The sequence below is a fragment of the Podarcis liolepis genome, assembly GCF_965112155.1.
Source record: "Podarcis liolepis genome assembly, chromosome: 10".
Classification (NCBI taxonomy): Eukaryota; Metazoa; Chordata; class Lepidosauria; order Squamata; family Lacertidae; genus Podarcis; species Podarcis liolepis.
Window position 1 is genome coordinate 10,164,224 of NC_139562.1, and position 24,757 is coordinate 10,188,980.

At 46.2% G+C, this 24,757-nt stretch overlaps 1 protein-coding gene across 15 annotated transcripts in view; it reads left to right on the top strand.

The window, feature by feature from the left end:
• GATA3 (GATA binding protein 3) overlaps positions 1-24,757 on the top strand; it is a 76,327-nt gene that overhangs the window by 36,759 nt on the left and 14,811 nt on the right. For 7 of the 15 annotated variants that reach the window (XM_083461424.1, XM_083461426.1, XM_083461425.1 and 4 more), the window contains exons 4-5: positions 16,937-17,082; positions 17,174-17,299. In XM_083461424.1, the coding sequence (XP_083317550.1) occupies positions 16,937-17,082; positions 17,174-17,299 (272 nt within the window). The remainder of the gene's footprint in view (positions 1-16,936; positions 17,083-17,173; positions 17,300-24,757) is intronic. The other 8 variants (XM_083461431.1, XM_083461423.1, XM_083461430.1 and 5 more) reach the window with 4 other exon arrangements.

Genomic DNA, 24,757 nt, shown 5'->3' on the forward strand with positions numbered 1-24,757 from the left:
ACAGGCAAACCCTGCAAATTGTGTTCACCAGAGAAGCTAAAATAAAAATAAAAAAATGGGATGGGTGTAGGCATTAGGCAACAGTTTTAACTTTTATTCAGAAAAAAACCTCAAAGGAATGACTGCCTGTCTCTTGCTTTAGGGAAGTTCAGGATTAGGGCGAGATTTGAACGGGTGACTTGCTCACAGACCCAGGTGGGCGGCTGTTCCTAAGATAATATACCTGAGACAGCTTGGATGAGCATTAAGCACCAAATCAATGCTAAGGCTTTTCATGGTAGTCCGCTGCAATAAGGGGGGGAGTGGAGGGGATTCTCATTAATTACATTTGGACCCTACTTTTCTCTGTGAAGCTCAAGTTCTCAAACCTCCCCAATTATATTCTCACAGCTGCCCTGTGAGGTAGTTTGGGCTGAGCGGTAAGGAGTGCTTTGAGGTCACCCAGAGAACTTCATGAGGATTTAAACCTGGTTTCTCCCCTCCAGTCCTAATCTGACTCACACTATAAATCAGGAATTCTGTTGAGGGTCTGTCAGGGGCTACATGGCTGTGGTGGGCTGGGAACCTTCTATTTCTCTTTCGCCCCTGCCACCCCCTTCTCTTTCTCTCCCGCCCCTTCTGCCACACTCCTTTCTGCTTAATTCGTTCCCACTTAAAACTAGGCCGTGTTTTCTCAGGCTACAGACTGCCCATCCCACGCTAACTACTACACCACACTGTCTCTCAGAGGAAGTGTGAGATGAGCTTCCCATATCCGGCGGTTTCCTATATCCAGACCTTTTGAAAGAGACAGGAATGTTTCCCAGAATGCACACGGGGAGCCCTACGGCACCATTCCCGTCCTACTTGTACTCTACCAAATTATTTCCATTTTACAGAGGAAGAACTGAGGCAGAGCAAGCAAGGGAGCCAGGGGTGTGGTGGCGGCGAAGCCATCGCGATTGGAATGTTTGCATTTTAGCCTCATGGCAGTCTGTGTGGACGCGGCGTCTGCTGGCGGTTAGGCGACCTTCTGGCATTTTATTGAGATGTGGAATCTGCCAGAGGTGATGAGTTGTGGTTCAGACTTCTGCTTTTCCCTCTGCCCTGAGTTTCCTGCTTGCATGTTTAACAGCAGTCTGAAGCACAGAGGTGCAAAGGAGATGAAGCGTTTGTTGGCCTGGCGAGTGGTGGTGAAAATTGCAAGCTCCATGGGCTAAAACGTTTGTGTGTCAGCTTGCACAATGGAGTCTGCTTTATTAGAGCAGACCAGACACTGCTCTCGGTCTGCTTTCACTTTTTTGCCTCCATCGCTGCAGCCAGTTTGGGGGAGGATGACATTGACCATCAGATTCCTCCTCCTTTGTCTCCATGTTGCCTTTGCAAAACCCAGTGAACAGGACCATGGGGACAAAAGTACAGTGGTACCTCTGGTTGCGAACGGGATCCGTTCCGGAGGCCCATTCGCAACGTGAAAAGCCCGCAACCTGAAGCGCCATATCTGCACAGGTGAATGGTGCGATTTGGCGCTTGTGCGCATGCGCGAAGCGTGATTTAGCGCTACTGCGCATACGCGAGCGGCGGAACCTGGAATTAACCCTTTCTGGTACTTCTGGGTCACCGTGGGACGCAACCTGAAAAAAGGTAACATGAAGCAAACGTAACATGAGGTATGACTGTAGAATCAGTTGGTTCTGCCTGTCATTGGCTCTGGTTTTAACTAGTACAGGGCCTCCTTCTGCTTCACGAATCCTGATGGGATTTGGCCTCCACTGGGGCCAAAGAAAGAAGATGCCTAGATGTTTGGGTAGCCATGCGCCCTACTTTGCAGAGAACAATTCTCCAGTAGAAGACAGACCTCGCTTGGAGTGAGTCCTCTGTTTTGGAAGGGCTGTCCCGTTGGTTTAAAGAGGGGCAGCAGGAACTGCCCATCAGCAGTTAGTACTAGGACTGGGCGATATCTGGTTTTCCACATTGTGACATATCTAAACATTGTGATATACTGATGTATCATGATGGCATAAATAAAGATTGAGCTAAGTAGTGGCATTGGCTGGCTTCACGGTTTTCCTCACATTGTGATTTTTGCATAGTGCGCAGACACACACATCACGATTCGAGATATGCAGCCAGCTCAAAAATTATGAAACTGATATTGCAGCATCCTGGATAGCTCAGTTGGTTAGAACGTGGTGCTGATAATGGGACAGCTGCATATTCTTGCATTTTGGACTAGTTGATCCTCAGGGTCATCCCCCCTACCAACCCTGTGATTCTGTGATATGGATGTCAAACTGGTTTTGCACAATATATCGATCTATCACCCAGCCCTAGTTAGTACCTGGACAGGTGACAGACTACCTGATCTGTGGTTCCATTCTTACCCAACTATCATGAGACGCATTGTGGTTCGATGATGAGTACACTTGTTGTTTGTTAATGAGCGTCTGCACATATGCAAATCTGTGTCCTGATTTGTCCCCTGTTTTCAGTGATGCGTTTCCTCTCCCCCCCCCCGGCAACGTGAGTGACTCCATCTTAGCAGGCTTTTGTTGTCTGGAATGCTGTGGAATGGCAGTATCCTGAAATGAGAAGCACCTATCATATTCAGGGGTTGGGGTGGGTTTAATTGTCTGCGGTTGGCAAGCCTTGAAAATGAGAGGTGCCTCTAAAAATATTCTGGTGGTTCCAGAAAACTCAGTAGGCCGGTTCTGTTGTTGGTCAGGTGTGAGGGATTATAGAGCTTTGGGTGGAGAGGGTCCCCAGCATTTCCACATAGGGCTTGGAAGAGTTTGTGCTCTAGAACCCTGGAGAGCCGCTGCTGACCTGTGTAGACAATACTGTGCTAGATGAGCCTAATGGTCTTTGTTCCTTGGCCATCCCCCTCTGTTGGAGTTCAGGGCTATATGCAACACCCCATCACCAACGTAGCCTGCTACGATCCTGTTGCCACTGTTTAAATTAGACTATACTGCCTCTCCACTCCGCTTAATGTATACAGTGGTACCTCGGGTTAAGTACTTAATTCGTTCCAGAGGTCCGTTCTTAACCTGACACTGTTCTTAACCTGAAGCACCACTTTAGCTAATGGGGCCTCCCGCTGCTGCCGCACCGCCGGAGCATGATTTCTGTTCTCATCCTGAAGCAAAGTTCTTAACCTGAAGCACTATTTCTGGGTTAGCGGCGTATGTAACCAGAAGTGTATGTAACCCAAGATACCACTGTATTGGGAGGTGGTGGGGAAAATGGTTCTCAGCCTCAGGCGGCAAAATGTGTTGGGCTGAACCCAGTTTGTTCTTTGGAACTGCATGGTCTGATTTTTACTCTCCAGGAAACGGGCATCCATGCATTTGTTTTGACACCTCTGTGTGCGCTAGGAAACCTCAACTCCAGGACAACCCTCCTCTCTTTATGCACCCAGGACTTTTCCATTTCTGAACAGTAGCTCTGCAGCATTCTGCAGACAGCAGTGGGGAGTTCTGCTAGAGGTAGCCAGGGAACTTCTGTCCCTTAAGTGGAGAACTGTACATTTGTCCCAAACAAATTCCAGGAGGTCTTCTAACCCGCAACAGAGGCCATGTCCACACAGACTGCCATGAGGCCAAAATGCAAGCATTCCAACCACGATGGCTTTGCCACCGCCACACCCGTGGCTCCCTTGCTTGCTCTGCCTCAGTTCTTCCTCTGTAAAATGGGGATAATTTGGTAGAGTACAAGTAGGACAGGAATGGTGCAGCAGGGTTGACAGTGTGCATTCTGGGAAATCACCCTGTCTCTTTCAAAAGCCCTGGATACAGGGAGCTTCTGCAGCTTGGCTCACCTCCCCACTCCTCTGAGAGACAGTGTGGTGTAGCAGCTCTCATGGTGTGCAAAGTCTGTAAGCCCGAGGAAACTCAGCCTAGTTTCAGGTGTGAGGGAAAGAGGCAGAAAGGGGAGAGATAGAATCAGAGAAGGGGGTGGCAGGAGAAGGGAAGAACAAAGGGGTGGCAGGGGGAGAGAGAGAGAGAGACAGGTGGCAGGAGAGAGAGATGGTGCCACTGCCATTCAGCCCCTGACAGATTCTGATCCAGGGAGTCTGGTCCTCAACAAAAGAAGAATTCTGCACTGCTGATTTAAGAATGTAAGTCAGACTAGGACTGGCGGGACGACCGGGTTTAAATCCTCATGGAGCTCTCTAGGTGACCCCAAAGCACTCAGCTCAACCTACCTCACAAGGCAGCTGTGAAAATAAAATTGGGGAGATTTGAGAACTTGAGCGTCTCGGGGTCCAAAAATAAATGATAATCCAGATGACAGCCCTTAAGATATTTGAAGATGGCTATCGTATCTCTTCTCAGTCTCCTGTTTGCCAGGCTAACCATACATAGCTCCTTTAAGCGTTCCTCGTAAGGCTTAGTTTCCAGACCCTTGATCATCTTGGTTGCCCTCCTCTGCACATGTTCCAGCTTGTCAACATCCTTCTGTAATTGTGGTGCCCAGAATTGGACACAGTATTCCAAGTGTGGTCTGACCAAGGCAGAATAGAGTGGGACTATGACTTCCCTTGATCTGGACACTAGACTTCTGTTGAGGCAGCCTAGAATAGCGTTAGCTTTTTTTTTTGCTGCTGCATCACACTGTTGACTCATGTTCAGCTGGTGGTCCACCAAGACGCCTAGATCCTTTCCACATGTACTGCTAGTAAGCCAGGTGTCGCCCATCCTATATTTGCGCATCTGGTCCTTCTTGCCTAAGTGCAGAACCATACCTTCGTCCCTATTGAAATTCATTTTGTTAGCTTGTGCCAAGTTCTAAGGGCCTAACCTTGGATTAGAGGGATGGTTTTCTGATTAGAGGATGGTGTCTCCAGCAAAGTTGAACTCCTTTATCTGGCTTGAGAAATCAGGTGTGGTTTTATGAATGGTTTCTTGGGCAGAAAGTAAACAACTGAGGGGTTTGGGGATTCCGGGTTCAGTGACCATCTGGCTAAGTAACTACAGCAGTGATCCTTCAAAACCCAGCTTCCCAAAATGCAACCTGGGCATAGCTGCTGTTTGTGGAAAGACATACCTTCGTTGAACAGGTAGATTAGTCTGTCTGGGAATGATGGTTTGCTCAATTGAAAGCACCCACGAATTGACTCATTTGGCTGAACGAGTCCCTTGCAGACAGGGGCACGTTTGTCATAAGAGGAAACTGAATCACCTGCTAATATTCATAAGTGCTGTTATAACTGGGTGGAGGGCAGGATTGCATCAAAGAAGAGGCAGATCTAGGCTGGATCTAAGGAGGTTGCTTTGCTTCTGTTTATCTAGGTCAAATAAGAGATCAATGTAATAATTAAAACAGGATTGTCGAAGATGCAGTTCGATTTCACTTGGAAGCAAGCCTGCCTTACCAGCTTCCTCGCCCAGAATTTATGTCTGCGGCTTTAATTTCTCCAGGATGCTCAGATGGGAAGCATTCACCTACCTTCTTGCCCATGTTTTCCCAGGCTGAGAGAGCACAGTCTTCCTCATCCTTGCAGGGCTTCCCCAGCTGTTTTTGGACTACAGTTCCCATCATCCCTGACCACTGGTCCTGCTAGCTAGGGATGATGGGAGTTGTAGTCCAAAAACAGCTGGAGACTCAAGTTTGGGAAACCCAGGTTAAACACATAAGATGAGCCTTCTGGATCAGGCCAATGGTTCCTCTAGTTCAGGATCCTGTACTCACAGTGGCCGACCAGATGCCTTTGGGAAACCAGCAAGTTGTACACAATAGCAGCTGTAACTGGAGTTGGTGGTTCTTAGGTAGGGTGCTGTCAACTGAAAAAACAAAAACTGGCCCTAATCCTGGGTCTTCAAGAGCAACTTCAACTTATTCCTGCATTGCAGGGGGTTGGACTAGATGACCCTTGGGATCCCTTCCAACTCTACGATTTTATCATTCTGCAAACTTGCTCCGCCTGCATTCTCAACATGCTGTAAAAAGCTGGTTTCTCTGAAGATAAAGCTCTAATTGAAAAATAAATAAATGGGGATGGCTGGCCAGCCTGTTCTTAGGGGAAGGAGGAAGCAAGGTGGATACCTTTCAAAGTCTATCCCGTTTTATTCATTGGGGGATATTAATTAGGAATTTTATTTACTTGATTACATTTATCCCCCTCCCCATTTTTATCCTCACGACAACCCTGCTGGATCGAGAAAAAGGAACTGGCCCCGAGTCACACAGTGAGCTTTGTGGCTGAGTGGGGATTTGACCCGGGTTTCTCTGGGCTGAGCCTGACCCTCTGATCACACCGGGGGTTATTCACACATTACATTCAACACGTGCGCAATCTGCGATCCCGCTGTCAAGGTGTGTACTCGCGTAGCTGTTCACATGTAACACCCAACACCTGTGCACTATGTGTGCCTGTTTACGTAATATACAAATCAAGGGGTGTACAGCCCTTCGCACAAACACTTGTACCTATGTAAAGATACCTTGTTATGTTTAGTCGTTTAGTCGTGTCCGACTCTTCATGAACCCATGGACCAGAGCACACCAGGCACTCCTGTCTTCCACTGCCTCCCTCAGTCTGGTCAAACTCATGCTGGTAGCTTCGAGGACACTGTCCAGCCATCTCGTCCTCTGTCGTCCCCTTCTCCTTGTGCCCTCCATCTTTCCCAACATCGGGGTCTTTTCCAGGGAGTCTTCTCTTCTCATGAGGTGGCCAAAGTCTTGGAGCCTCAGCTTCAGGATCTGTCCTTCCAGTGAGCACTCAGGGCTGATTTCCTTCAGAATGGAGAGGTTTGATCTTCTTGCAGTCCATGGGACTCTCAAGCACCATAATTCAATTCTTTTACCTGTATTTAATAAGGAGTCTCTTATTTGCAAGAGCAGATGGAAAGGAAAAACAGCAGCTGCATGCTTGGGAAGAGGAGGGATGTGTTTTACCTTATGCTTTGATAAATTGTCGGTGGGAAGAGAGCTAAGGGGTCTTTCAGGAGAAAGACGAGCAGTGGCTGTGCACACATGCAACAATGGTGTTATTTCCCCCCGATTTGGATTGAAGTTGGCTTGGAAAAAGGAAAGAAGCTCCTTCTGCACGCATCCCATAGTTAAACTATGGAACTCTCTCCCCAAGGGGGAAATGATGGCCACCAACTTGATGGCTTGAAAGGAGGATTAGACAAATTAGGAGAGGGCTCTTGATGGCTACTAGCCAGGATGACGTAGTCTCCTTTGTTGGAGGCAGCACTGATTCCAAGTTCCAGTTGCTGAAAACAACAGCGGGAGAGAGAGCTCTTGTGCTCTGATCCTGCATCTGGTTGGCCGCTGTGAGAACAAGATGCTGGATTAGATGGGCCATTGGCCTGATCCAGCAGCTGGTTCTTCTTATATTCTTAAAAGGCAGTATCTCATAAGAAACAACAGGATAGGCACAGAGCAGACCTGGACTGTGGCCGATGTCACGGGTTCACTGCTTCCCAAACCAGTCATGAGAGTGCATTGGATGCGGAGTTAAATAGCCCATGCAAGTCAAGAGCCACATCTGAATCTTACCATGCTGGTCTTATGTACTTGGGCTTTACGCTGGCTTGGATTTTAAAGATTTATTGAGGGTTTTTAACTGCATGATCATTGCTTTTGCTTCCTTTGTATGCTATGCCACTTGGAGGACTTGTTTACGAGCCACTGAAGAAACAGAAATAACTCCCCATTTTGTGGACTGTCCACATCATAGCTGTCAACTTTTCCCTTTTCTTGCGAGGAATCTTATTTGGAATAAGGGGATTTCCCTTAAAGAAAGGGAAAAGTTGACAGCTATGGTCCACATTGCTTCAGGGCAGAGAGACATGGTCAGGAATGAAGGCAGGCACCTCCAATCCTGACCTTCTTTCCCAGTGATTAATGAAATTTAATTTTTACAATCTGACCTTTCCAAGAGCGCTTTGATAGGCTGTGGGTGATGTTTTGGAAGGTAGAGGAAAGAAGTGGGTTAATCTGAGTGGATGTTGGATCAGCCCCATAAATCTTTCAGTTTGACAAAGTAACAGTTCGTCCGGCCATCCTCCATAACACGATCGCAAAGGGGGCAGTGGTGTGCAGTGGCTAGTGCATCTGAATGGGATGGAGGTGTCCCGGGTTCAGATCTATGCACTCAGCCATAAAGCACCCTGGGAGACTTTGGGCTTGCCGCTGCCTTGCAACATTACCTGCTTTGCAGGGTTGTTGTGCGAGGGTGGTGAATGCTGCCTCGAAGGAAAGGCAGGTTAGAAATGAAATAACTCCTAGGACCCAGAATAAGTGCTCACAGGAGATGTAATAACTTTTGGTGTGGCTACCAAACACACCTGAGCCATACAAGGAGTGCAATAAACAGCTACATTGCTGCATCACTGGTTAGTCCAGGCCTCCCCAGCTGGTGACTTCCAGATGTTTTGGACCATTAATTTAATTAAATTAATTTTTTGGGGGAATATTTATACCCTACCCTTTGCACAAGCCGCAAGATGGTTTAAAACAAAATCAGATGCGATACAGAGAATCCCTAAAACAATGCAGTCCTTTTTAACACCACCATAGCTCATAAGAAATCATTAAATAGCAATTACCATTAGAAGAAGCTGAGCAATCCATTTGCCTAATCATCTCTCTCCTTCCCCAAACATCTGCTGGAAAAGGTGCAGCTGCTGAAAACCATAGAGAGGGGGGTCAGAGGTGCCTCAATACAGAGTCCTACATGTTAGGAGCCACCACCGAAAAGGCCCTTCTCATATCAGCCCCAGCTCTTATGGCCCAATGGCCAAGAATGATGGGAATTGTAGTCTAAATCACCTGGAAAGTATCAGGCAGAGGAAGACTGGGTTTGTCCTTCCACAAGCAAGGCAAAATGGGGGTCTTTGATGATGGGCAGCTGGCTTTGCTTGCTGGCATATTATTTGCTATATTTTGCCGTAGCAAGAGTGCTGCAGACCTGGGCTGCTTTGAAGAGGTCCTGGAAGAGAAGGGGGGGGGGGGAAGAAAAATGAGTTTGGATGAAGGATAGAAAGAGAGTTGGCTGTAGCCGCAATGTTTTTCTTCTGTGGTGGAAGAGGCATGTGCTGAACAGAGAATGAACCTTCCTATTTCAAGGACAAATTGCAAGTCGAATTTGAGCATGCTGTTTATGGATCTGCCCTGCAAATCCTATATATAGGCAGGCGACTTCACAAACTACGTAATTAGCTTTCTGAATTTGCTGGCGCAGGATGTGTCGACGGCTAGAATCTTAAATGGCTTTGAAAAATGAGAGAGAGAGAGAGAGAGAGAGAGAGAGAGAGAGAGAGAGAGAGAGTCACAGAGGAAATGGAACCTCCATGGATATTGGTCGTAATCTCCGAAGGGGGATCCTCCATAAATTGTGGCAGAATATTTACAAATTGATGCCGGAGATAAACACCAGTGCCTTCATTTCTTGCTGATACGCTTCTGTTTGTTTGGAAATGGTCCAGCTAGATGGAGCACATTCTAACTTTCCATTTCAAGGTATCATTTTCCGCATGTATCTCTCTCAGCTGCAAGTTGTCTTCACAGCATTGCGGAGAACCATTTCTTAACTCTGCACTGGCGCAAAGTCCACCATCCAGAATATTTGGGGATTAGCCCTGCATGCTCAGTTGGGTTTTTGCCTTGCCCTTCCCTCGACAGCCGCCCTCTCCACCCAAGGCTGTTGAGAAAACCGCTTTGACATTTGGAGTGGTTTCAGATGGCGGCGTACAGCATGAGAGAAACACACGTAACTACAACATAACAACGTAGTCGTCACCGGTAAATAAAAGATTAAAAGAGATGCAACCAAATGGAACAATTTCCATGTACAGTACATCACAACAAGATCTGAAATGTAGATACAAAACCCCAACATCAACAACACACTGCCCAACAATAAATGAAGATACACACAGGAAGGTGATGGACATTCGATGAAGGGACCTTCATGAGAGGCAGGCTAGAGATGCTTCCTCAGGGTGTGAGGCTGAGGGAAGACTGGGAAACTCCCAGGTGATTGCTGGGAGGGTTCACTCTTCTGTGTGTGGAATAAGGATTAAGATATAATTGTGATAGAGGGCTTGGTATTATATACACACATACAGTTGTGCCTTGTTTCTCGGATGCCTTGCGACTCAAACGTTTTGGCTCCCAAACGCTGCAAACCCGGAAGTAAGTGTTCCAGTTTGCGAACGTTTTTTGGAAGCTGAACGTCCGACGCAGCTTCTGATTGAGTGCAGGAAGCTCCTGCAGCCAATTGGAAGCTGCGCCTTGGTTTGCGAACGTTTTCAGAAGTCGAACGGACTTCTGGAACTGATTCCGTTTGAGAACCAAGGTATGGCTCCCCCTTTTTTCTTTTTTTCCTTCTTCCTTTCTTTCCCTCTTGGTTTGTTTCTTTTCTCTCTCCTTTAGATTACTTCGGCTTTTATTGTATTTTATGTTGGGAAAAATCTCACCAAACCCCCACCCCCAATGAAGCCCCCAAACAGCACCCCAGTGTCCAATGAGGGGTGGGAGGGGGAGAAGCAGTACATGGCTTGGAGTGATGGGTTGGTGTCGTCACTGCATCCTCATCCAAGGCAGATGTGAGGTGCTGCTGACAGCAGAGATGGCTCCACCAATGTCCTACTTCAGGTGATTCACCTGAGCAGCAGGGCTTAACAAGGGACCCACGTGAATCCCAGTCTGATGGCTATAACACCCCCTCATCCCCAGCCAACATGGCCAATGCTCAGAGATGACGTGAGATGTAGTCTTGACAGTTTTGGGGGACCCACGTTTGGGGAGGCGGCTTTCATTTCTCACGGATGAGAGTGGAGTAGCTGGACTTCTTTTTCCATTGGACTCGACACAAGCTCTGCTTTTGAACTTGGGACGTTATAAGCAACGTTGCTTCTTCTTCTTCTTCTTTGGCGATCCCTCGTAGCCGAATAAGATTGTCTTCCATAAACACGGTTTTAACAGTGAGTCCGTAAGTGACCGTGGAGGCCAATTCTGGATCCACACGTCCTTCCACAGTGGAGACATAGGTTTCCGGTTGGGAGTTGATCACAGTGAGGGTTTGCCAAACTTGCATTCCTCTTAGTTCATTTCTCCCTTTCGTCTTGAGTTTGAGCATCTTCAAAGTCCATGACACCTTTGGTCGAGGCTGTTCTCCAACTGGAGCGCTCGCAGGCCAGTGTTTCCTAGTTGTCAGTGTTTATACTACATTTTTAAAGATTTGCCTTGAGAGTCTTTAAGCCTCTTTTGTCTAACAGGAGCATTACGCTTTCCTTGCAGGATGGTTTTTTCACATTTGAAGTAAAATATCTGTTGCCTTGGGGACAACAGTAGGAGACGGCTATTGTCCCCATGCCGTACTTGTGGGCCTCCTGATAGCATCTAATTGGCTACTGCAGGGAAGAAGATGCTGGGTGAGGCAAAGCTTTGGTCTGATCCAGCTCTTCTCATGTTCTGCAGTTCTGATGTATGACTGTCAACTGCTGCAGATTCAAAACTGATAGACGTTGTTGACCAGTGTTTATTTCATTTCTTTTTTAAAAAAGCTCTAGGGGCTTAGATCTTTTAATCTCTTTCTTTGTTTGCTATGGACAGTTTATTTCAGGAGTTTGCTTGCAGTTACTGAATATTGCACACACTCAAATAATATTTCACCTATTCTGAAATCTTCGCATTTTGATTTCTCATATTGCAAGACTCAGCAGTGACATTTAAAATTGCTCTAGTGCAAGTCAGACACTGTTATAGATTCTGTCTACCAGCCTAGGAACTTCCATCCCTAGTTGCAATCCTAAGCACCGTTGAATAGTGTGGGATTTACTTCTGAGTAAACATGCATAGCATTGTGCTGCGATTCATAGAATAATAGAATTATAAAGGGATCCCAAGGGTCATCTAGTCCACCCCATGCAATGTAGGAATGTCAGTCAAAGCATCCATGACAGAAGGCCATCCAACCTCCAAGGAAGAAGAGTCTACAACCTTCTGAGGGAGTCTGTTCCACTGTTGAGCAGCTCTTCCTGCCGGAAAGTTCTTCTAGAGCAGTGGTTCTCAAGCTTGGGTCCCCAGATGTTTTGGGACTACAACTCCCATAATCCCTAGCTCACAGGACCAGTGGTCAGGGATGATGGGAGTTGTAGGCCAAAAACATCTGGGGACCCAAGGTTGAGAAAGGCTGTTCTAGAGGTTTAGCCAGAATCTCCTTTCTTGTAACTTGAATCCATTGGTTCGGGTCCTATGCTTCAGAGCAGCAGAATACAAGCATCCTCCACCCTCCATTTGACAATCCTTTATATATTTGAGGAAGGCTATTATGTCTCCTCTCAGTCTCCTCTTTCCCAGGCTGAACATACCCAATTCCCTCAACTGTTCCTCATAAGGCTTGGTTTACAGACCCTTGAACATCTTGGTTGCCCTCCTCTGCACACGTTCCAGCTTGTCAACATCCTTCTTCAATTGTGGCACCCAAAACTGGACACAGTTTCCCAGGTGTGGTCAGCCCAAGGCAGAATAAAGTGGAACTATTACTTCCCCTGATCTGGACACTATATTTCTGTTGATGCAGCCTAGAATAGTATTAGCATAAGTCCAGGTACTTGCGTCTAGGATAATTTGGTTTAAAAGTCTCTTACTCCTTGGCCCATTCAAAAAGTGTCTGCTATTTACATGCCATTTATTACAACATTTACACTAAGCTCTTCCTAAATGTATGTTAAAACTTCATTCACAACAGGAAGATGTTTAATGCTGGCATATGTTAACCTGCGTTGACCTGGGTATTTTCACATGCTCCCATCAGTCTATGATGCAAATGTAAAACCTACCATATTAGGATGTATTCAATCTTCTGTGTTCTGCTGTGCATTAACACCAAGAATGCATGCAAAGTTTTAAAATCTTGCTCATGAAAACTGCATAAGCCTTATTGGACTCTAGCTTTGATATTGGCAGCTGAGGGTTGCTGTGTTTTTCGGGGGCACGTTTTAGTTTATTTACCTGCAGGGAAGCAGAGCTCTTGCATGATTCGATCTAGCAACTCAGGGTTTTGTGGGGCAAGGAGGTTAAGCTGCCTGGCTTTTTTCCCAACAAACCAGTGAAATGATGAGATCTTGGTGAAGACGATGGGATGGTGATGGGGGACAGATCTGCCTCACTTGACAATATGGAAAGTGAAACAGATCAGAGAAAACAAAAGCTACCAGGAAGCAAAGAAGACCCAATTCTTACCATCAGTTGAGAAAATGGTGCCATCTGTGTTGAGCTGGCCGCACCATCATTATGCAACGTTCTTCTTCTGCAGAACCACAGCCTGAACATAAACGCTCCAAGTGTCCCTGTTTTCCAGGGACAGTCCCAGATTTACAGAAGCTGGTTTCTGATTTGATCCCAGAATGTCCCGCTTTCCCTTAGGATGCCCCTATTTTCGTCCGAGAAATGTTGGAGGGTATGGACTAGGAGGTCCTTATATTCATCAGAGAGGTGTTGGAGGAGACATCTCTACAGTGGTACCTTGGCTTTAGAACAGCTTAGTTTATGAACAACTTGAAAATAGAACGCTGCAAACCTGGAAGTAGGTGTTCGGTTTGTGAACTTTGCCTTGGAAGTGGAACATGTTCCGTTTCCTGTTGAGTTCTGTTTGTAAATTGAGTACCCCGCTGCTAATCAGAGGTTTCCCGTTGAGTCTGTTGGTTGTTGAGTCCCAAGCACCCACGCAACACACAGATGATATTTGGAGCTTTTGTTTTTGCTATTTTTTTGCGTGGCTTTTTCTCTTTTTTACTGTGACTTGTTCTTCGTTTTATGGGACTAACTTGTGACTGTGGCTTGTGACTTCGTTTTTGTGACTGTGTGGAACCCAGTTCAGCTACTGATTGATTGATTGATTGATTGTGGAAATGGATAAAAAAAAAAACCATCCAAACTATGACTATCATCAGGGCATGTAAGAAAAAAAATTAATTTTAATTTTTACCATCTACAATACCGTCTTATTTATTTTATAGTACAGTATATTGATTATTGCTTTCATTTTATGGATCAATGATCTTCTTGTTAGGCAATAAAATTCATGTTAGATTGCTGTTCTAGGGGTTGTTTTTAAAAGTCTGGAATGGATTAATCCATTTTGCATTACTTTCTATGGGAAGCACGCCTTGGTTTTGGAACGCTTTGGTTTTGGAACAGCCTTCCAAAACGGATTAAGTTTGAGAACCAAGGTACCACTGTATTTTCATCGGAGAAATGTTGGAGGGTATGGGAACAAGTTTAAGAAAAGTGACCTGCCTTATCTGGATAGGCTTCTGAGTCCCAGAGCTGAGCAAACATTCTTGGGATTTACAGAGTGCATCATCCTTGACCAGTGACCATGCTACCTGCTGATAGGACAGCCTCTGGAGAGCCATAGATTCTCTTTCCCATATCTATCTCCAGATTTTGGATAGAATTGTGATTAAAATACAGAGCACACTTCGATTTGGAAAAGGAAGTGCAGTTATGCTCAAATGGACTCTGTTTACAGGAGGAGGCTGTTTCCTGGCACCTGCCCTTAGGAAATAATTGTTCTTATTTTGTCACTTCTGCATTTGAGGGGAATACCTTTGCTGGTGTGAGCTGTTACCGTCTGTCAGTCTTCAAGGCTAAACCTTCTCCCCTAGTTACTAGCACAACAGTCTCTGAGCATGCGGTGATGATGTGCAGTTGGAACATAGGAATGCTGCCTTCTCCTGAGTCAGACCATTGATCCATGTAGCTCAGTGTTGTTGACACTGACTGGCAGCAATTCTCACATACCCTCCAACATTTCTGCAATGAAAATGGGGACGTCCTATTCAGCAGCAACAACAACACTCCGCCTATCTGACTGGGTTGCCCAAACCACTCTGGGCAGCTTCTTACATAACAAAAACTAAACATTAAAAAACTTCCCTGAACAGGGCTGCCTTCGTATGTCTTCTAAAGGTTGTATAGTTACTTATTTCATTGGCTTGGGGGTTGCATAACTCCATACCCTCCAACATTTCTTTGAAGAAAATAGGGACGACCTAAGGAAAAGTGGGACATTCTGGGATCAAATCAGAAACTAGTTTCTGTAAATCCAGGACTGACCCTGGAAACTAAGGACACTTGGTGGGGGGGTGGCATGGAATTTCAGGTGCTGTTTTGTCCCAGCCTTACCTGGAAACGCCTGGGATTGAACCCAACACTTTCTGCATGCAAGACTGCTGAGCTATGGGCCCTTCCCCTAGATGTAATAAGCATTATGTTGCTCTAGTGACTGCACATCTAAATCCATGCACCCAAACACTAAAGCAGCATGCATTGCACAGGCTGTCATTTTCTCCCTGCAGCTACTAAGATATGTATATTTTGAACTACTGACAACATCTTGCGGGAGACAATTACCCCATGCATATTAATGGCAACGGCATCTCTGAGCACTGATCGTTATGTAGTCAAATTGCCACCACCTGTGCGCAAGAGGGACGTATCGGCAGGTTCAAGGGAATCCCAAGGTTTTCAGAAGCCCTTAAAAAAAAAAAACTTTAAGGAGAAACTTTCCCCCAAACAACTCATTGAAAGCCAAGCATGCTCAGAGGTCACAGATTTGCTGAGTGTCTGTGGGATGAAGTGGGGAATGCAAGAAGATATTCTGGAAAAGGGGCTGGCAGGCACATTGAGCAAGAATGCTCCATGACGCAACGTTTTGGTCACATCCAAATCATATCCAAAGAACCCAGGCAACTGGATTCACAAAGCTACAACCCCCAGAACCCTAAATAAACAACATTTCCCAGGATTCTTTGGGGAGAAAGCCATGCGTTTTAAATCTGCTTTAAATTCACGGTGTGGATGTGAGCTTCGCTGCAGGTCCAGCTTACATGATTTTCTATTATATTTTGAACCTAACAGAAAGCCCACCCCCTTAGCTGTTAAATTATAGTGGAGTGAGTGAATACAACATTCAGAAGACCAAGTGGAAGGTTTGATAGTAGTCTTGGGTATATTTTTCAGTTATTTCTTCGCATATAAAGTGTTGATAACGTGCACAATGTACTACTGAACCAAAATGGCTCCACCCCTAACGTAAATCAGGGTTTTTGAACTTGGGTCTCTAGCTTCTTTTGGACCACAATTCCCACAATCCCTGACCACTGGTCCTGCTAGATTTTTTTTTAAATGGGGCAGCAAGCATAATGGTCTAATTGCACCCAGCTTTTCCCGACGTGCTTGCCTTTTACCAGGGAGGGTTGGAAGTTGGGACAGGAGAGAAATTTGGTTCAGTCCAGATTTTAATGTGAATCTACCTGATTCACATTTTCTGAAACAATATGTGAACTGGAAAGTCGGCTTCCCTTTGAAATTTGCGCTTCCCTGAATGTTGCGATGTGGTTCTCCACCCAAACAACTCGTACGAAAACCTGAATAGTAGGGGAAAGTAGGCTGAAAGTGCATGTGTTAGGGAGAATAACAATAGGAAACACATTCTGTTAGGGGGAATCTCTTGCAAAACTGTGTCCGCTTGGCAAAATTTTATACAGAAAGAATATGAAATGTTCCAGGAGAAATTTGCACTGAAATGCTGATGAATTTTCATGGGAACTTAAAAATAATAATCACAAACCGGTGCAGGAATGTGGGGAACAAGAATTTAAGGTTGGTGAAATGAGAGAGTGAAGTTTAGAGATTCACCTAGCCCAGGTTGAAAAATGTTACAGGAGAAATTTGCACTGAAATGCTGATGATTTTTCACGGGAACTTTAAAGAAAAATTCACAAACCGCTGCAGGAATGTGGGGAACAAGAATTTAAGGTTGGAGAAATGAGAGAGTGAAGTTTAGAGATTCACCAGCCCTAGTTTGGAAGGGGAACCTGAACTAGGTGGAGAAATTGCTAAGACCTCTTTCGATTCTCCCCGCCCCCGCCTGTTAATTTTCTTGTGCCCTTGCTGTCCATCAATGAACTGTGTCCCCTCTTGTTTCCAGAAGGCAGGGAGTGTGTAAACTGTGGCGCTACCTCGACCCCCCTATGGAGGAGAGATGGTACGGGGCATTATCTGTGTAACGCCTGTGGACTGTATCATAAAATGAATGGGCAGAACCGCCCCCTGATAAAGCCGAAGAGAAGGCTGGTAAGTGACTTGACTCTCAAAAACTGCACTAACTTCTTATTTTTCTTTTTCTTCTCCCTCCCTGTCATGTTGTGTTTTTGAATTTCCTCAGCCCAAGATGGAGAACTTTCTGGAGGGAGTAGATTTGGGCACCCCCGCCCAAAGTCTTATCTGTCTGTACAGAAGAGGGTTTTTGAGAGAGCCCAACCCCCCTTTTTCACTATGCCTGCCAAGTTATGTACCATTTCTATGTCTCTCTATATATCTCTTTTATTTTTTTATTTTAAAAAATAATCAAGTAAGGGGTGGTGATTTTTTTCCGGCGGTTTCAAGAGGGGGCGGGGCTGAAGAAAGTGGGAGCTTGGGGGGCGGGCTGGGAAGCATGCGGTAGGCATGAAAAAAGAATCCATTTCATTGTAAAAAAAGGGAATGTTTTGAAACTAGTTTTTCTCCAAAGTTGAAAGCGTCCTGGATTTAAAAGCGGTGCATCCGTTTCCCATTCATGACGCAGTTTCTGGAACTCGAAAAGGACTAGTGACTTTGGGACTACATTTTTTGTTTTAAATGCCACAGGATGGTATACAGTGTTCTCCATAGTCAAAGCAGACCCATCAAAATTAATACTGTCTGTCATTTTGCCCAGGCTATCCATAAAATTGGACCCTATTATTTCCAAATTCATGTTTTGACCTTCTCCATTTCAATTGGTCACCTAGTTCATGGTCTGGAGCACATGATGCGCACAATTGTGGGAACACATCTTGGCCACTTGGCATGGCTTCACACTCTAGACCTGCTGTGAGTAGGTTGTGTACAGCTAAGACTGATTGTGTTACTCAACTCCCTTTGGAGCGGTGCTCAGTTGTGGTGCTTATGTGCGACCCTAGACACAACCGTGCAGAAATTCAACTTGACATGAGAGAAGAGCAGTGCCCAGCGGGTTTTCCAGTTGTCCTATGTTATTTGCCCTTTGGAAACAACTGGAAAGTTTCCAGACATTTTGGAACTGCGACTGCAGAACAGGCATGGCTAAGCTGTGGCTCTCCAAATGTTGTCAGACTTCAACTCCCATCAGCCTTAGCTAGCATGGCCAATGGCCAAGGATGATGGGAGTTGGAGTTTCACATCATCTGGAAGGAGACGGGTTTGCCACCCATGTATAAAAGTACAAATCGCGAGTGCTCTATGTGGGAATAGGCTCTGGGGATTGCACCAGGTCCACCTGATAAGGCAATGTGTTTGCATCCAGATGCCTTTGGGAAGCCTGTTACTAAGTCATGAAGGCTACTAAGTCACTTTGACTCCAGCATCTAGTTTTCAGAGGTATACTATCTCTTGAACATGGAGGTTCCATTTAGTTATAGTTGCTCACAACCATTGGGAAACTTGTACTTCTGACAGGTGTTGATACCTGCCCTCCTTGACTATTAGAACCTCAAAATTCCTTATAGCCTTATTTCCAATATAAGAGTATAGCAATTGGCGTGGGAATCTTGTAAGAAGACGACAAAGCTGTGGCTCATTGAGAAACATGCATGTCCGAGGTGACCTCTAGTGTGGATGACTCACTCAGTGGTGAAAGTTGTGAATCCTTACTTCCTCGGTTAAATTAGAAGCATATGATTGGAGGCATGAGTTGAACCGGCAGGTTTTTAATCTCCATTGTTTTTGGTAATGGGCAGATTGGTTTGCCTTTGGAAGAGGCCCTGAACTGCAGGAGACTCAGAAGCTGGCTTAGTCAGTTGGCTTAGGGGTAGGGAGCCTGTGCCCCCCCCCCAAGATATTGCTGGACCTCCACCTCCCATCACCAGTTGATCCACATTCTGAGATCTGCTGAGGGTGTTCTTGTCCGCAGTCCCGCTAGCAAGTGTGTTCAGAGACGTGAGACAGGGCCTTCTTGGTGGTGGTGCCCTGACTTTGGAATTCCCTCCTGCTAGGGGTGTGCTGCTGAGATGGCATTCTAGCTTTGAGGAATTGGTTAATCTGTCTTGGAGATCTAGAGCGTCGTGTTATGCTGTTTTTATTTGTATTTTAAGGATTGCATGTTTTAATATAGTTGGAAACTGCTTTGGGCCTTTTCAGCGAAAAGCAGTCTACAGGTTTTAGAAATGAAACAAACATACTTCCCGAGGACCCAGAGGTTTTCTCCATCTTGGATAGATGCTAATGACAGTCCTTGTTTCTTGCTTTGCCAAATTGAAAAGGAATGTGTTTGTGAACAGATTGACACCTTTGACAAGTGGTGTGCACGCATTGGTAGTGATAGTTCTGTCCAGTACTTTTTTCCTGGAAGGACGCATACCCCTAAACATTTTGGGAATCTAAGTTTGGCCTCATTGAGGGGCAGTATTTCAATATGAGTCGGAAAATGAGAGTACCCATAAACATGTTTTTTAAGAAAAACAGAACTGGTTCTGTCTGTGGTGCTTGGCCTGTGATGACCTATTCACACATGCCTAAATCTTTGATTTATGCTGCTGGTGATCCAGGGTCCAAGTCTACCTGGAGGAGCAACAGTCATTTGGACTCTGCAATAGTCATCTGAGGCCCTTATTTGTGTGCCGCCTCCGTGAGAGGCCCGGAGGGTGGCAACACGCGAACAGGGCCTTCTCTGCAGTGGCGCCCCATTTGTGGAATGCCCTCCCCAGGGAGGCTTACGTGGCACCACCATTACATATCTTTAGGCTCCAGGCAAAAACATTCCTCTTCTCCCAGGCGTTTGGCTAATTAATCTACAGCCTACTAAGTTTTGTGTGTGTGTGTGGGGGGGTGTTATTGTCTCTTGTTCGTTACTGGGTTATATAATTTTGTGTTTTTATATTGTAAACCACCCTGTGATCCTTGGATGCAGGATGGTATAGAAAATTTTATTATTATTATTATTATTATTATTATTATTATTATTAAAACCTAAATTTGCCCCCCATTCACAGAAGGGCTATCAGTAAATAATAGCCATTGACACCAAAGGAAAATTGCTTTGTGAGGGTTCAGAACTGTGTCAGGATCAGGTAGGGTTGCCATATTTTGAGGAGTAAAAAAAGAGGACATATTTGCCGACTTCTGCTTTTAACCATGGATAGCTATGACGACTCTCATTTTACATACCCATGAAAAAGAGGACGTGTCCTGGAAAAAGAGGACATATGGCAACCCCCGTGGGCTTTCCACAGGCATCTGGGTGGCCAACGTGAGAATAGGATGCTGGAGTAGATGGGCTCTTCTTGTGATTTTACGAGAGTGCAGAGCAAAAGAGGGGGCTCAGGTAAGGAGAATGGGGCTCTTCCTATCTCTGATACTTACCTTCTTCCAGCTTCTTCTCCCACCAATGTTTCAGCTTGGAAGGAGAAAGATATTGGGGAGACCTTATCTCCCACCTGGCGGAGCGGGACCAAGAGAAGCAGCTTAGGGGAGGAACGTGAATTCAAAACTAGCCCATGGGGAAAGGGTTAAGCAGCCCCCTCCCCTGCCAGCCCTGCAGTCGCGAATGGAAACCAACCCCCCCTTGGCTGCTTTCGATTAGAAAAGAAAGGGGGGGGGGAAATGCAAGGAAATTTACCCATGACTGCGTGCACCGTGTCGTTTGGCCCTAAGGAAATAGGACATTTGTTTGTTTCTACATCTGTTTCTCTAAACGCTTTGGATGACTTACAATGCTGTTCTGATAGAAAAAGGGTTTTTGTGTACGCACTGTAAAATATTACGGGGTTGGGGGGCAGAGAGGGGAAACTGAGCGACTCCGGAGTGGGGTGAAAGGTGTCTCAGTGCGGTCTGCACGCAATGTCACCCTGTCCTTCCACTTCCCCCAGTGTAGGGTCCTTTTCAGTTGCAGCTGGGCTACCAGGGTGTGTGGGAAGGATCCAGCACCCCCTGCGATGGCACCCCATATTGTAGTCTGTTTGCCACCCAGAATGAGAAAGGGTTCACTGGCTTGAGACTCCTTCTATAGCTATGGGGAGCAAACAGCCATAGCTCAGTGATAGAGCGTCTGCTTTGCACGCAGAAGGCCACAGGCTCGATCCTAGGCAGGGCTGGGAATGTCTCCTGCCTCAAAGCTGCCCTGAGACCTACTGCCAGCCAGTGTTGACAATACAGAGCTAAAGAGTGCACCATGGCTCAGCGGTGGAGCTTTATGCTTTGTGTGCTGAAGGTCCCGGGTTCAAATCCTGACACCCCCGGGGTTAGAATGATGGAGTGGTTGTGGGGAGATTGGGTAAACAGACTGATGCCTGCAGTCCTGAAGAGGCACTGCCGGTTAAAGAAGACCAGGTTTTTGATTCGAGGGCCACATTCTCTGCTTGGTAACCTCTCAAGGGCGATATGCCCATAGTGGGTGGGGCTATGCATGCAAATGTTGCACGTGTACCTCAGGTTTCTTCCCAAAGAATCCTGGGAGTTGTAGTTCATTATGGGTAGCTCCATGAGGGGTAAAACGCAGTTCCCAGTTCCCTGGAAGAAGATACAGGGTTATAAAGACTAGGACTAGCAGCCTGAGAAACAGTTTCTATCCAAATGCAATTTTGGTTTTAAACGCAGTGTAGAGAGTCTCTAGGGACGCGGGTGGCACTGTGGGTTAAACCACAGAGCCCAGGGCTTGCCGATCAGAAGGTCGGTGGTTCAAATCCCCGTGACGGGGTGAGCTCCCATTGCTTGGTCCCTGCTCCTGCCAACCTAGCAGTTCGAAAGCACGTCAAAGTTCAAGTAGATAAATAGGTACCACTCCGGCGGGAAGGTAAACGGCCTTTCCGGGCGCTGCTTTGGTTCGCCAGAAGCGGCTTAGTCATGCTGGCCACATGACACGGAAGCTTTACACCGGCTCCCTTGGCCAATAAAGTGAGATATGTGCCGCAACCCCAGAGTCGTCTGCGACTGGACCTAACGGTCAGGGGTCCCTTTACCTTTAAGGAGTCTCTATGGGAGTATATTGTATTTTAAAAATGGCATCTCAGTGTTTTTAGGGTCTAACCAGGTTGGGATAGCTGGGATAGCAGGCTTGTTGGTTTTGAAGGTCTTATGTAGTTTTTTTCTTTCTTCCTTTCAATTTCGTTGTTCTGTATGGGACAATGACAATAAAGATTATTGTATCTATCTTTTGGGGAACTGTGCTTTAAATGCATGGTGTTTGTGGAGCCTGAGAGCAGAAGAATCTGCAGCCGGCATTTTTTACCTGTTCCAAGACCCAGCCCAGGGGCCTTCTTCCCTCGAGTGCCCACACAAATTTCAGATGAACTTTCCGCCTGCGAAAGCCAGACACCTGGGGAAGACCAACTCACCACTGCTGGTGAGAACAAAAGTGGTTTTTCGCTTTTTTTCCCCCCTTCAGAGAAAGAGGTTTAAATTTCCTGGCCCTCCCCCGTTTCCTTTTTACATGAATCACGAACAAAACTCAAGGTGCCACCTTGATCTTTTTCTGGCTGTTTCCTTTAATAGTGTCATAGAATTGTCAAGTTGGATGGGAGTCCATAGGGCCATCTAGTCCAAGCCCCCGCAATGTGGGAATCACAGCTAAAGAATCCTTGAAAACCAAGGAGGATAATCTTTTTCTTTCCTTTGCTGGGAAAAGCAAAACACCTACAAAGAACTGTTTTCGAGAGAGGACTTCAATTTGGTCCATCCCATCCCCCTCAAATACCTCCCTTCCTTTTAACTTTCTAAACATAAATTCAGTGTACAAAAGCTAAACTCTTAAGAAATATCTGTGGATTGGAGATTAAACATGATAAATAGTTGTCCTTCTTTCTTCCCTCCTCCCCAGTCTTTACCATTACAACAAGGATGGGGTTGGCACACATCTCCCTGGTCTCAGCCAGCATGGCCAATGGCGCTGGATGATGGGATTTGTAGTCCAGGAACACTGGGAGAGCCGCATCTTCCCAACCCTTACACTCGAGAAAAAATTGGACATATCAGAAGCGGCTGGGATTTATTTCTTTTTGAGAGAAAATGCACCTGCTTAGCTATGAGGATTTGCATAGGATGGACACATAGGGAACTGCCTTACTCTGCCTTATGTTTGTTTTCTCCTGCTCCAGAGGGTACAGTGCCAGATTTACGTATAAGCCAAACAAGCTATAGCTTAGGGCCCCACTCTTAATATACTTCTTCTTAATTGTATTTCAGTTCAACAATTAATTACTTTGATAAAATACATATTTTCTTATGTGCAAATGCCTTTCGACACAACATAACACTGGTCTTGAAAGACCTACATTGGCTCCCAGTACGTTTCCGAGCACAATTCAAAGTGTTGGTGCTGACCTTTAAAGTCCTAAATTGCCTCGGCCCAGTATACCTAAAGGAGCGTCTCCACTCCCATCGTCCAGCCTGGGCACTGAGGTCCAGCACTGAGGGCCTTCTGGCGGTTCCCTCACTGCGAGAAGCGAAGTTACAGGGAACCAGGCAGAGGGCCTTCTCGGTAGTGGCCCCCGCCCTGTGGAACATCCTCCGATCAGATGTGAAAGAGAAAAACAACTACCAGACTTTTAGAAGACATCTGAAGGCAGCCCTGTTTAGGGAAGCTTTTAATGTTTGATGTATTACTGTATTTTAATATTTGGTTGGAAGCCACCCAGAGTGGCTGGGGAAGCCCAGCCAGATGGGCAGGGTATAAATAAATTATTATTATTATTATTATTATTATTATTATTATTATTACAATAAAAAAGGATGGCAATAAAAAGAAGTTGATGGCATGGATGCCACTAGCGGTACCCCCCCACCCAGACTTTGGTTCCGTACACAACAGGCATTTTGAACACAGTTCCCTCCTTCCAAAGACTCCTGGGAGCTATAGTTTGCAACTGAAGCTCTGCAAGAGGGAAACTGCAGTTCCCAAGGTTCTCTGTTAGGGGTGCTTATATTGTGTGTGCATCTGAGGATATGGCATACAACCAAAGCCTCATGCCAATCTGCCTTGAGTGCTACCAAGGCTGGAAGGCCTCTGAGATTCAGGAGGAGCTAAGATTGGTGCCTCGTTCATCTGAGGGCAGCGCCCAGTGAAATATGCCTGAGGGCTCGAGGCAGAGCCTGATGAAGAGGAGGCCAGGGCTAATAGCTACCGTTCTCATGCCAAGCAGGAAAATCAACCTGTTCCCTTGGTGCCGTCCCACTTCCTTGAGATTTAAGCCTCTCCCCTAGAGCTCCCGAGTCCAAATAACAGCCACAAACCTCTTCGGGAAAGAACGATAGCCCTGCTTTGCATGCAGAAGGTCCCAGGGCTGAAATTCTGGCGTGCTGCTGCCATTCCATGGGAGCCATCGCGAGCTTGCAAACAATCTCAGCTTGCAGAAGCAATACTGAGCTAAGTAGACCGATGGTATGGGAATGTAAGATGAAGCTGCTGGACCAAGCCAGTGGCACATCTGAGTCCAGCTAAGTCCTGCTCTCACAGCAGCCAACCCAATGCCTCTGCGAAACTTGCTGCCAAGGAGTGTGGTGGAGTCTCCTTTTTTGGAGGTCTTTAAGCAGAGGCTTGACAACCATATGTCAGGAGTGCTCTGATGGTGTTTCCTGCTTGGCAGGGGGTTGGACTCGATGGCCCTTGTGGCCTCTTCCAACTCTATGATTCTATGAAACTTACAAGCAGGACCTGAGCGCAAGAACCTTTTCCCCTTCCTTAGGGGAGTTCTTGAGAGCCAGTGTGGTGTAGTGGTTAAGAGCGGTAGTCTCGTAATCTGGGGAACCGGGTTCGCGTCTC